Source organism: Mus caroli, unplaced genomic scaffold (genome assembly GCF_978045245.1).
Source record: "Mus caroli unplaced genomic scaffold, Mus_caroli_1 scaffold_17, whole genome shotgun sequence".
Taxonomy (NCBI): domain Eukaryota; kingdom Metazoa; phylum Chordata; class Mammalia; order Rodentia; family Muridae; genus Mus; species Mus caroli.
The window spans coordinates 28,823,022-28,837,345 of NW_028227272.1; the positions used below are offsets into that span (position 1 = coordinate 28,823,022).

General features: G+C 37.2%; 1 protein-coding gene across 22 annotated transcripts in view; it reads left to right on the forward strand.

The window, feature by feature from the left end:
- The window catches only part of Dlg1 (discs large MAGUK scaffold protein 1), a 201,106-nt gene that overhangs the window by 170,949 nt on the left and 15,833 nt on the right, over positions 1 to 14,324 (forward strand). For 6 of the 22 annotated variants that reach the window (XM_029470482.2, XM_029470486.2, XM_029470489.2 and 3 more), the window contains 6 exons: positions 1,118 to 1,217; positions 10,229 to 10,270; positions 11,053 to 11,088; positions 12,668 to 12,718; positions 13,762 to 13,863; positions 14,107 to 14,279. In XM_029470482.2, coding sequence (XP_029326342.1) covers positions 1,118 to 1,217; positions 10,229 to 10,270; positions 11,053 to 11,088; positions 12,668 to 12,718; positions 13,762 to 13,863; positions 14,107 to 14,279 — 504 coding nt within the window. Of the gene's footprint in view, positions 1 to 1,117; positions 1,218 to 1,887; positions 1,922 to 10,228; positions 10,271 to 11,052; positions 11,089 to 12,667; positions 12,719 to 13,761; positions 13,864 to 14,106; positions 14,280 to 14,324 lie in introns of all 22 variants that reach the window. The other 16 variants (XM_029470487.2, XM_029470490.2, XM_029470494.2 and 13 more) reach the window with 7 other exon arrangements.

Sequence of the window (14,324 nt, forward strand, 5' to 3'; positions counted from 1 at the left end):
TATACAAAGTAGATGCACTGGGCAAAAAGATAATTCACATCCAGTGTAGCATAAGATTTCACCACGATATTCATATCAAGTTTTTAAAAAAAATATGCAGCTTAAGACTTCGGAGTTGTTCATTTCTGAAGTAGTCCACTCTTAATTCCAAACCAGACTGACCAACAGAGCCTGAAACCCTGGGAAGTAAAGGGCGGGTGGTAAAAGGGTAGAGTGGCATCCTCGGGCACAGCTCAGCTGGAAAAATCAAAACAGAATTTCTGTCTTTGGGGCTAATGGTGTGGCTTATTGGTGAGTCACTTGCCATCCCTAGCATTGCCTCCCAAAAACTTCATATGTCCCCACTCCAGATGATTGGTTTTAATGTCACAGCTGGGTAAGGTCACTTCCACTAAGAAAGTCCAGAACAGGAGAATTGCTGGGGGGCTCTTCCTCTGCAGTAAATGTCGTCATCCTTCGTGCCTCACGAGCTCCAGTCAGGGACTGCACAATGTCTTTCCATCTGTATGTCACAGAGTTCAGCACTTACCTTTTTCTCTGAAGAAGAAAAAAAAAAGCAATTTTTTAATTAAGAACATCCTCATAATTATTTAGGTTCGCTTTGTTAATATTGGCTGTTGTGTTAACTCATTATAGCCACAAATAAAATGCATAAAAGAAAATATATAATTAGGACAAAGTAAAGTCAAGATTGCTACTTAATACATGAAGATAATTGAGCAGCAATTAACACTAAAAATAATGTGATATTACGTATCTAGTACTGTACCTTGGAAATTTCCTAGAAAAATACATAGTCATAAAAATAAATATTAGCTTGATTTATACTATAATAATAATCTGATTAAACCTTTTTAACATTTTTGTCAAGTAGCATTTATTCTTTAAGATAAAGCTGAATGTGCTCTAAAATTTTAATATTTACCATTTACAAAATAATAGAACAATAAAACCTTATACAAAATTAGAAATCCATTTTCCATGTGAACAGTATAAAATTCATGCAAACTGCATGCAAACTGTGGTCCCAGGAGTCAGCTTCCATAGCTGCTAGGCTGGGCCTTTGTGCACACAGAAGTAGACACCCCTTTGTTTTGCCCCTCCTTCTCTTCTTCAGCAGTCATTCAATGACAAGCGTAAAAAGAACCTCTTTTCCCGAAAATTTCCCTTCTACAAGAACAAGGACCAGAGTGAACAGGAAACGAGTGATGCTGACCGTAAGTATGTGGATCCATTGGTCAACTGATAATAGAACTAGAGGGACCTACTGCCCTGCAGTTGGCTGTTACCATGGAGACAGTTTCAAGAGCTGCAACAGGTTACTGATTTCTTCACCAGGGAAATTTAATACGCACAAATTGATTTGTTTGCCAGTCTTGACTTTTCTGGCACCTAGGAAATCTTGAACCGCATCTTATCTGTTTATGACATATAAAAATAAATATAATTCTTTGAAGTAAGGGTTCATATAAGAAGCACTTAACATTTACACATTCAAAGATTACTTCTGAGGAAAAAGAAGAAGGTACCTGATTTAAAGATATAGCACTGCCCGTTTCTGATACTAGATCATCTGGAATCATTCCATTTTATCTTGTTTCATCATTAAATATAGGAAATATACATTTTACTTGTAAAATGCCCTGAAAATTTGCCTTTCTTTTTTAATTAACCTCTAACCTCCAGTTTTCATCCTTTGTGTTGATAACATTTAATTGGTAGCTTATTCTAAACTTTGAAAAATCTACAAGCGTGCTTTGTACGCTGTGTGTACCTGTAATGGTCTTGGAACTGTCTCTTATAGTAGCACCAATTCTATGCATCACTGACAACTATTTTCTTTGATTATCTTTTTATTGCTTGCTCTCTGGGGACTACTCTCTACAGGAGATCCCTGACGACATGGGATCAAAAGGCCTGAGTAAGTGATCAAAATACTCCCAAGTTGTTTTTTAACCTCCTACCTTATTCAGGGACATCTTGAGGTTCACAGTAGCGCCTTTCTGGCCTGAGGAGGTGTGTGCTTTAGATGGTTTTTAGGCTTTCCATGTTTATAACAAGCTTGGGATTTTTACCTCTATGATACAATTTTTGTTTTCTTGTGTTCCCTTTTTAACATGCCACTTGAGAAACTCAGTTACATTTTGAATTTCATAATTTTTCTGGTAATTACTTTTTCTAGAAAATTTTTAAGTATAGGCTTTTTTTAAATAATATCACTTGCCCCTCATACTAGAATTATAGATAGACATGTACAGCTTTGGAGTTTTGTGTCTCCCTTTTAAAAACAAGTTTAAATCACTACAGTTATGTGTTAGAAAAGCCTTGCTTAAATGTGAGAGTATAAGGGTCCAAGCAGCACTCTAGGGGAAATGGGAGCTCTCTTCACACTGTAAGCAGCGTTAGAGAGCGCACTGGGATTGAGGGTTTCTCCCTTAGCCAGGAGCTTTGTTATTTGGATTTCTGGTTCCTGTTTTTGCTGTTCATAACTTTCAGCTAACTGACTAGTCATCCTATAAAGATGAGTAGATTCTACTATGTGGACGGAATCTAATGAATAATTGAGTAAGGGCCAAACATGGTGACAGGTGCCTGGAACATGTCACTGACAACAGGAGTGGGACGCCAGCCTGTTCTGCAGAGTGAGATGCTGTTTTAAATTGGAGTATTTTCAAATTGCTTAAATATGAAAAGTCATCAAATATTACTAAGTTAATTTAGGTGAGTTCTACTCATAGAAATAAACATTCAGGCTAAATTTTTTTTTGTTGAATTGTCTCTTTCATTTAAATTACTAAGCATTTTGAAAACTTTCTTGTAGTAACTAGTTAACCTTCCAAGAAGTTTATCATTAAATAATAAATATTACAATTTTTAGGTAGATACTTTTACTTTGATCTTAACAAGTAGGTTTGCATCAAGTTGAAGAGAGTGCACTTGATATAAAGAACCTCCCCTGGGCAGGCCTGACTCTGAGCAAGCACCTCTCTTTTTGTGTTTGTTTGTGTCTTGTTAGTTGGATGGGTAGGGTCCTGAGAGGACTTGAAGTGGAGGGAGAACATGATCAAAATATATTGTATACAAAGTTTTTAATTAAAGAATACAATTGAGGCCGGGCGTGGTGGTGCATGCCTTTAATCCCAGCATTTGGGAAGCAGAGGCAGGTGGATTTCTGAGTTCAAGGCCAGCCTGGTCTACAGAGTGAGTTCCAGGACAGCCAGGGCTACACAGAGAAACCCTGTCTCGAACAAAAACAAAACAAACAAACAAAAAAAAGGGGGGGGGGTGCTGCAGAGATGGCTCAGTGGTTAAGAGAGCACCGACTGCTCTTCTGGAGGTCCCGAGTTCAAATCCCAGAACCCACATGGTGGCTCACAACCATCTGTAATGAGATCTGATGCTCTTCTGGTGTGTCTGAAGACAGCTACAGTGTACTTACATACAGTAATAAGTAAATGTTTAAAAAAAAAAAGAATACAATTGGTAGTACCCACAGGTTTCCTATCACTAACAGCAGCTTTTTAATGTTTTAACTTTGGAAACATTATCAGTGAAAACCTTCACTAACTGGAAAACACCCTCCACAGGTTACCAGCGCTCTGAGATTCATCTTGAGGTTGATATGTTTTAGAGGTTATATGAATCAGCTTGGAATTTTTGATTCTTATTGATGCTGCTATATATAATTATAGATCCCATATTTTATAGTTATATATGATTTTACCTTGCCCTGTGTCTGTAATTGGAAATAGAAACATTCTTAAGGAAAATTTGTGAAAAATAAAGATTACCAGGCAGTGTCACTTGGGGAAAGATTTAATTTTCTACACAGTGTATTATAATTCGCTGAATTATGACTACCCGTTTCATTTCACAGGAATTGAAAGAATTTATTAACTTGGCAACCTAAAGGTCAAATTTTTATTCAGAAAATATTGAAGAAGCAGGAAAATACCAGTAGAATTCTAAAACTGGGTATGAAGGAGGTTATCACATAAAACAAACACATAAGACATCACAGGCTGCTTGTTATTATGGAGGAAATACTAGAAGAAGGGTACATCAGGGCATTACTTATTACTTCGTTAGTGTATATATGCTGATTCAAAATAAGACTCAAGGTGATAATAATTCAATAAGAGGTACGTTAGTGTATATATGCTGATTCAAAATAAGACTCAAGGTGATAATAATTCAATAAGAGGTAGTCGGGATGCTCAGAAGTGAAGTAATAACACACAGCTTAAAAACACATTTGTTTTTCGTTTTTACAATTTCCAATTTTATAAAAACCTCAAAAACGTCCTCAGATAGCTACATAGGTTTCTCATATCTGTTTGCTTTCTTCTTGTTTTAAATAAGCAGAATCGTGCAAAGCTCTCACGTACCAAAGCCACACTTGAAGTAAGATATCAAACAGTTGCTTGAGATTGGCAGTGTAGCATTTGGAGGGAATAAAGAGAATAAACATGCATACCCTACCAGGAAGGAAATGTTTGAGAAAAAAGCTAAAATGTGATTACATTTGAAATAATTGTGTTCACCAAGCATATTAAAAATAGAAGAGGTCGCCAGGCGTGGTGGCGCACGCCTTTAATCCCAGCCCTCGGGAGGCAGAGGCAGGCGGATTTCTGAGTTGGAGGCCAGCCTGGTCTACAAAGTGAGTGCCAGGACAGCCAGGGCTACACAGAGAAACCCTGTCTCGAAAAACCAAAAAAAAAAAAAAAAATAGAAGAGGTGAGAAAGAAGAGGTTGTGGGGAAGAGAGAAAATGTAGGGAATACTTTTTTCCTAAAGTAAGAGGGTCAATGGGGGATCTTAAATTTGCATCCAAAGTACCTCACACGCAGCCCTACACCTGGAATAATACATCTGCCTCAAGTACAGGTTTCTTTTTTTTTTTTTTTTTTAAGATTTATTTATTTATTATATGTAAGTACACTGTAGCTGTCTTCAGACACACCAGAAGAGGGAGTCAGATCTCATTACGGATGGTTGTGAGCCACCATGTGGTTGCTGGGATTTGAACTCAGGACCTTTGGAAGAGCAGTCAGGTGCTCTTACCTGCTGAGCCATCTCACCATCCCAAGTACAGGTTTCTTATGAATCAGTAAGAAACAGTCTGTCCACTAGAGAATTGGACAAGGGATAACACAAATATGCTGCCTTTCTGTTACTAACAACAACAAAACAAAACAACCTAAGATAATTAGCTTATAAAGACAGACATTCATTTTGACTTAGTTTGGAGTTCTGTCCATCATCACTTGGCCCTATTGTTTGGAAGGCTTGTGGTGAGGCAGGACATCATTGTACAATGAGTAATTCGGTGAGATGCTCACCTCTTATTGCCAGGAAGTATTGAAAAGGCCTGGGAAAGGCAAGGGTCCTCTTGAAGATCACACCCTCAGTGACCTGAAGCTGCCCCCTAGGCTGCACTTATATATCTACTGCCTTCTGATGGCACCAAGCTGGAGCCAGGTCCTTAATTATGGACCTTTGGGAGAAGACACAAGTGCAGACCTCAGCACAGCTGTTCTCATAAAATAAGCAGATGCAACAAGTGTGTGTGTGTGTGTGTGTGTGTGTGTGTGTGTGTACTCGGGAAATACTGTTTCCCCAGTAGTCGGCTTATACAAAGTAATGTGGCTTACCTTTTCCTGGAGACACATTTGTGATGTAAGCATTCCATAGAGTAGCTTTTTAATGTACTATGATTGCAACTATAAATTAATGCATCTTATCTCAAAAAGAATTCTTCTTTGACTCATTAAAATTAAATCCATTTTGAGGAGATTATCCTCAGGATATAATTGGAGATAGAGATAAATTTTATTATTCTTTAGAAGTAAAAGAAAGAAAGAAAGAAAAAGGATTGAAGCCACTCCAGAGTCTTAATTTGAAAATGGCTAATGAGACACGGTTTATCCGTACAGTGTTGTATGGCAGTTGCAGGTCCTATTAGGAGCCGGGCCTGGCGGCTCACGCCTGTAATCTAGCACTGGGAAGACAGAGGAAGCTGGAGCCTCACCAGGCTGAGGTCAGCCCGGCCAGCACACAGGTGACGTGGAAAGTGCTCACAAGACAAACAGAAAATTAAATTGCAGCTACACATTCTCAGATATGCAAACAAAATGTGCTTGGCACTTTAAAATAATGTTGTTTTGAATATACTTGTACATATCTTTTGATATTCAGATATATGGCTTTCTTTGGGGAAATATGTAGGAAGGGGAAAAATTTTTAGGTCATGCATATATATTTGGTGAGCTTTACAAAACTGGCTCTCCATATGCATGGTTTCCATATCTATGAATTGAATAAACTACAGATTGAAAATATTTGAGGAGAAAAGTCCAGATATTTGCAAAACATAAAACTTGTATTTGCCACATATGCAAAGCACTGCAATAAATCAACAGACATGAAGTAATGGTATCTCCTGCAGCATCCTGCCTTTCACAAAATCTCAGGCTTTCCATAACACTTTGATTTACCATTACTCACTTCACAGCCTCAGTGGTATACTGAGTCGGCTTTAATTCCCTTCTCATTCTCTGAACAACACTGTGTAGCCATTATTTGCACTATATTGGGTATTATAGACTCAAAAAATAAGATCAAAGTATACAGGCGCCAACTGTGGTCCTCTGGACCTACCTACAGTCCCAGCATCTGGGACATTAGGCTCTGTGAGAAGGAGTTTAAGGACAGACTCAGCTGTTTGTCACAGGACAGTTTGGACTACGGGAGGCTCTGTCTAGGAAGGAAAGGAGGAGAGCAGGAAATACATGCAAATCCTACAAGTTTCATGAAGGGACATTCACATCTTACACTTATTACCTCAGAGTCCTGGAACCCACCTGTCTTGGGTATCCAGGATCTCTGTTCTGGCAGTTAGTTTCCAGACTGTCTTTACCCACGTGCCTAACCACAGGTTCTGGCTGCTTCGTATCCTTGCCTTCTCTTGGCATGCCTAGTTTTGTTGTGTTGGAAGTAAATTTAAACACCTTTTAATCTATGTATTAGCTCTGTAACTTTCTTTGATAAATTATGTTCAAGTTTTTGTTTTGTTTTTATTCTGTCAGAGCTAGGGCTTGGACTTAACACGCATGTGCTTCTTCATTCGTGTTAAGCAAGTGCAGTGCCACTGAGCAGCTATAGCCCCAGCCCCAACACATTAGTGTTAGAGGAGGGGCACTTTACCTTTCTTGTTAGTTCAAGCAGTACAGGTAAGTGACTATCCTAGTCTAAGGCCCACCCTCTGAGTAGCAAGGTTTCAGTATAGAGGAACCACATACAGAAAATATAAAGGACCCACAGAAGTTTATTACAGTGTACATTTTGGCAGTTTTAAAGAGCTCAAGGCGAGTAGGTAAAATACAAAAGAAAGAATAGTAACATTTTATTCTATAGTATGTCAAATGTATTGGCTGGTAGCATAGTAATGCAGTATTCATTTGCCTGCTTCATAATCACCAGCTCAGCAGTAACAGATTTTGTCTCTTACGTACCCACTTACTCTCATCCTGCAGATAACTCTTTTTTTTTTTTGGGGGGGGGGGGGGTTCGAGACAGGGTTTCTCTGTGTAACCCTGGCTGTCCTGGAACTCACTTTGTAGACCAGGCTGGCCTCGAACTTAGAAATCCGCCTGCCTCTGCCTCCCAAGTGCTGGGATTAAAGGCGTGCGCCACCACTGCCCGGCTAACTAATTTCTTAATGCCAATTCTAATACAGACTTCAGAAGTTTTTGTTTTTGTGGCATTCCTATTTCTTATAACAAATTTTAAAGAAATAGGATAGGTAAAAAGTGGTATAAATGAAGACATTTAGAATTATTAATATTGTAAAAACAGTTTAAAGCAAAATGAAATGTCTTAATAACAGGTGAATTAGAATTTATAAATTAAAGTTAAATTGAATATCATTCGGGAATTTCAAATGTTGTATTGAAATCCATGTACTAACATGAGAAAAAAAAATGGGATGGGGTGGGGCTGAAGAAATGGCTCAGTGGTTAAAGCAGTTGCCCCTATAACTATAAGGAGCCATGTAAATGTTGGGTGGGTATGCTAGCCTGCCTGTAATTCCTACCTCTAAAGACAAAACAAGGTCCCCAGGCAAGCAAGAAACACAGCAGTGTTGGTGTGCTGTAGGTTGATGGAGATGCTGGCCTCCCTGAAGAGGTAGAGGAGCTGCTGGGGATGGTTGCCAGTGTCCATGGGGGCCTCCAGATACACAGCCACACACACATACATGGGAAACACTCACATACACACATAAGATGGAAAAAGAAAAAGGTTAATGGAAACTTTAAAATACCTGTTTCTACATGTGCTAGTCATGTAGTAGACAATTCTATTTCTACTTTTTAGGTTTAATTATTCTGTTGAAGTTTCTTAAGTTGTAAGAAAAATCATTACAAATTCCTGTTTTATCCCCTGACAGTTTCTATTATTATTATTATTATTTTATCCATTATTTTCTGTTAGTTTGTTTTTTGTTTTTCTTTTTTTAATGATTTATTTATTTTATGTATATGAGTACACCATTGCTTTCTTCAGACACACCAGAAGAGGGCATCAGATTCCATTACAGATGGTTGTGAGCCACCATGTGGTTGCTGGGAATTGAACTCAGGACCTCTGGAAGAGCAGTCAGTGCTCTTAACCACTAAGCGATCTCTCCAGCCCCCTGGTAGTTTCATACATAGATACATTTTAGTTATTTTCACCCCATCATCCTCTCTGATCCCACTGAGCCCTTTCCTTCCTACAAATCTCTCCTTCATAGTCTCTTGTCTCCTTTTACAGCACACTGACTTGATTAGGGTTTCTTGAGCATGGGTGGGGAGGAGTCATTTGGTGGCAACTTAGAATGTCCTTGAAGAAAATGGCTTTCCCTCCCCTAATTCTATTTTTGAATTTTTAAGTGCTTTATTTAAAATATAAACTGTGATTAAAAAGTCTGCATGTTAAGACTGGGAAGCAAAGTGCTTTTCTCACATGCATGGGGACATGATGTTTAAGAGGAAATAAGGACAAACAAAAACACCTCACAAAATGGCACATGCCTGTAACCCTAGTCCTTGGGAGTAATGAATGGGGGAATTTGTCAGACTTGGCTGGACTTAACCAGTCAGCTCCAGGTTTAGTGAAAAATAAGATGGGAGCTAGCAGAAAAGACGCTGTGCGCACGTGCACACACGCATATATATACACAGTTTTTTAGAGAATTGCATCTTTTTTTTCTGCAGGTTAAAAATCAACAGGTTTATTTCTCACTCTCATGAGGTCTGTTCTACCTTCCAGCAGAGCTGTCGGTTTCCAGAACAGGCGCGGCTGACCTTAGCCTCAAACACTGTCCCCCTGAAATGTTGCTCTTCTCTCTCCCTAACAGAAAACGGGGCTTCCCTCTGTCCTTAAAGTTTTCCTTTTCTTTTTACCTGAATAAAATTTTTGCTTTTTTTCTTCAAGGAAGAAACTTATTGAGAGATGAGTGAATGCCTGTTACTTACGAATGATCAAGTTATAAAATGGAGCCACTTTTGACCAGACAAGAGTTAGGCGGCTTTTTACTAATATTTGTTGGGCGCGTTGTTTTGTTTTGCAAAGTAATCTTTTTTCAAAGGGGAGTTGCTAAGGACCACTGACCTATTAGAACGTAGTCTCACTCAGCATCTCCAGTCCCCTTGTCATGACTTTTTTAAGACAGTTTCTCCTGGCTTGTCATCACAGCTTTGGATGGCTTCTGAAACATAGGTTTAAGAGGAAGACGGCCTGGTAAAACCTGACCTATTTGTAAATCACACAAGCACCTTTCCCTCAGGCTCACTCAAATGGAGCTTGTCCCCTGTGGTACCAAATCTATTTTCTCTTTGGGGATTTTATGTGTATGTTTGGACTAATACAAGATTACATTGTATCTATGCCATGCTCTACCTGGTTTTTTACTGAGAATTTTGTTCATAAACTACATTGGAAACAAGCCATTTTCTTTTACTACAGGTATTTTCTTGTGACAGTTTATGTTAATTTAGTTGAAAATTAAACTTTCTTTATACAAAATCTTAAATGCTTTGTAAAAAATTCTGTGAGTATATTTGGTTTATATCTCAACATTTATAATACCACCTTGTTTAATTTTGATAGTTTGCTTTTATCAACTTTTAAGTTCATGACACTGTGGTTTGTTTTTTTTTTTTATTTTCATTTTCCTTCAATTTCAGAGCACGTAACTTCTAATGCCAGCGATAGTGAAAGTAGTTACCGTAAGTGTTGCATGTTACTTGTTCTTTTGTTACAAAGTTAAAAAGTATAAATATTCCTGAGCAGCTTTTTCCTGGGTGATATGCTCTAAAAACTAACAGATTCCTAAGATTGTTAACCAGGAAGAGCCAAGTACAATAGACTTGGGAAGGGTAACCACCTGAAGGTTGAGTATCTCTAACCCAAAGCCCAAAGTGTGTAGCAACAATGTGATGATGTAAAGGTTTTAGATCTTAGAACATTTAATGTTTCAGTTCAGAGTTGCTCAGCCAGGTGTGGCTGTGAGATACTTTGAAATGCATTAAACTCTAAATATGAAACATTTTTGCTGTAAGCATTTTGGCTAACAGGGCCTCAAATTCCACATACAGAAAGGTTAATTTCAAGGTTTTAATGAAAATAAACCCATTTACCAACTTATTATTTGTGTATACTATACTTAGTATGTAGATTTGTGTGCACCTTATAAAAAGTAAGTATCTGTAGGGAGATAAACGTGTATTTCCCTATTTTCTTTAGTAGTTTTGTTTTTTAACATCAGCACTAAAAGGATATTTCTTAGTAATGCTAAGTCATTATTAGTTTATTTTCTTTTTATTCTATGCAACCATTGCAAAAAAGAAATACTGTTTATTCCCTTGATGTTTAATGTTATGTTCTTTATATTAATTAAGCTATATAAAATGGGATATGGAAAGAGGGGAGAGTATGTGAATATCAATTATAGCAACTTAAAAATTAAAACTGTTTTTTTAACTTTTTTTACTGCTGTCTAAAATGAAAGTAATCTTGATTACAGATGAATATGGCTGCTCAAAAGGTTAATAATCCTGTTACAAGTCCCAGATATTTCATGTTGGCAATATATACTTTTAACCCTCATTCATTTGTTGGATATTTTCTCTACATGATAGCTGTGATTTGAGGAAGAAAAATGGGAAAATAATTTCTTTCATTTCAGCATTTTATTTGCTTATAACCAGAATCCACTCTAGATAGTTGGGGGTGGTCTAGACTACAAAGAGGTCATGAAAGTATATACTGTCTTCTCTCACTGTTTGCATGAATTATTAAGTTGTGGAATATCCAACTGCATGTTTTTACAGTACGTAAACCATATTTTATATCCGTAATTTTTGTTTTGTTTTGTTTTTTGAGACACTAAGTGTAGCGTTGGTTGTCCTGGAACTCTACATAGACCAGGCTAGTCTCAAACTCACAGATATTTAACCTACCTCTGCCTCCCAAGTGCTAGGATTAAAGGCATGTGTCACCATGCCTAGATATACTACTAATTTAAACAAACAAACAAACAAAAGCAAAAAAGCAGCTCATGAAATATCTGTTTTGTGCTACTACAGCAGTGAGATTGGAAGCCAGCACACAGTGTCCAGCAAGTACAGATGTGTGAGCCACTCTTACAGATTTAGCACCAGCAGCTGCACATGCGTAGTGATGTGCACGAGTCATGACCCAGTCACAGTTGTTACAGAATCTTGATAAAGAGAATATTTTCCAAATACCTTATCAGTTTTCATTGCTTTCATTCAGTCCCTGAATGTTTTCTATAGTACATGTTAAAAGTAGTTTCAGTTCTTTTCATGGTGTTCAGCTATGGTTGATAGGGTTTTTCTTCCATTCATAGTATTTCCAAAGTTCCTTTAACTTAGGATGCTTTAACTTCTGAAGTGTTTTTGTGATCAAAACAAGATTATAGATAAATATAGATTTAACTAAATATGTACTGAGTTGGAACAAAAACAGTATCTTCTTCAGCAGCTTACTGGATTTTTCTGATTTCAATTTTTTGGGGTGTTTTTTTTTGTTTGTTTTGTTTTTGTTTTTTTTAGCAGAGTCTCACTTCATGGTTCAGGCCAACCTCAAAATGCCAATCCTCCTACCTCGTGCCTGAGACTCAAGTGCTGGAATTTGGAATTATAGGCAAGCAGTCCCCCATCCAGCCCTAGTACATATTTATACTAAATATCCTACATCCCAAATGAAGGGGTGTTTGTTGGTTTTTGCTATTGGGAGGCAGCTCTGTTGTTTGTTTTTTATAGTCTAGCAATCAAATTTGGGCACCTTGCCAGTAAGTTAAATCTCCAACCAGAAATGAAGATTTTAATGGATTTGATTATGTATAAATAAGCACATAATAATTAACTTATGAAAAATAGTGCATTTGTCTTGTATATTAGATTTGCCTTCATGATTTAATAATTTCCCCTTTTATTCTGAGGCTTGCCTTGGATATTCATGACATAAGTACCTTTTTGTACATCATGTTTGTTTCCCAGAAAGTCCACACATAAGGAATTAGATGGGTTATGTGGAATAGGGTTACATTGGCATTAGCTATCTTTACAGATTTTCTTACCCTTGCTTTAACTTTCCAATAGGTGGTCAAGAAGAATATGTTTTATCTTATGAGCCAGTGAATCAACAAGAAGGTTTGTGAAGTTTGTTGATGTTTTATAGCCTTACTAAAAAGTATATTTTGAGCCGGAGAGATGGCTTAGTGGTTAAGAGCACTGACTGATCTTCCAGAGGTCCTGAATTCAATTCCCAGCAACCACATGGTGACTTACAGCCATCTGTAATGGGATCCAATGCCCTCTTTTGGTGTGTGTCTGAAGACAACTATAGTGTGTTCATATAAATAAAAATAAATATATCTTTTTAAAAAAAAAAAAAAAAAAGCATATTTCAGGGCCAGTGAGATGGCTCGGTGGATAAGAGTGCTTGCTGCCAAACCTGAGGACCTCAGTTCAGACCCCAGAAATGACATGATAGGAAGAGAAAGAGAACCAACTCCCACAAATTATCCTCTGACCTCCACACATATGAGAAAAATTAATTATAATAAATAGATTAATGTAAAATAAATATGCTTAGTTTGAAAAATCAGACTATTAGATGCAAAAATATTACATCAAAATTTTGCTGTTTTTAACTATATATGTAGACAATTCTATATGAATATTAAACTCATAAAATATTAGAACCAAGTCATTTTATGTTGGCTGGTTTTATTGGTGTTGTGTCCCTAAGCTCACTGTATCTACCTTTCCATCCCTCTGACCACAGTACTGGTCTGATTCTTACCAGTGATCTTCCTCCTTCAGCATGACCCACTGTGCGCTCGCTAGCTCGTCTTTCTAGATCACAGTGCCATCGTACCACTATACCCAGTGGTTTCTGTCTCCATTCCTCTTTCTTGTTTTTATCTTCAAAAACCATCGATACAGCACCATACTTTGTTTTCTAGTTATAATGAAGTGTTAGCATTCTATTACAGTGTCTTAAGATGCTAAATATAACTTGACTTCCAAGATTTTAATAAGGATTTGTTTACAAAGTAGTACTTAGTTGAGAATATAAAGAAAGAATGAAGAAGAAATTCTTCATAATAGTTCAGAATGGTTTTGTTCTCTGCTGAAATACACTAATGTTTGTTAAGTGTTTATTCTTTTTAATACGTTTATTTTTGTAGTTAATTATACCCGACCAGTCATCATATTAGGACCTATGAAAGACAGAGTAAATGATGACTTAATCTCAGAATTTCCTGACAAATTTGGATCCTGTGTCCCTCGTGAGTAACCCACATTAAAACCTACGTAACATTTTCTGTCGCTGTGTTTGGTAGAAGTAAATATAACTGCTTTAAAGACTATAGTTAATTATTTTATTAATTATTCTTTCTTCCTCAATAGTATTTTCTTTTTTAGATTTAAAAGTATTATGTTAAACCTTTAAAAAGGAATGAATTAAGTAGAAGATGTATTTATTCTGTTTTTAAATATTAAACACTTCCCCAAGTTCTTTTTTATTGAAGATACAACTAGACCAAAGCGTGACTATGAGGTGGATGGACGAGATTATCATTTTGTGACTTCAAGGGAGCAGATGGAGAAGGACATCCAGGAGCATAAGTTCATTGAAGCCGGCCAGTATAACAACCATCTGTATGGGACGAGCGTGCAGTCCGTGCGAGCAGTGGCAGAGAAGGTAATCACCAGGCCACGCAGCGGAGAGTGTCTAATAAAGGCTACT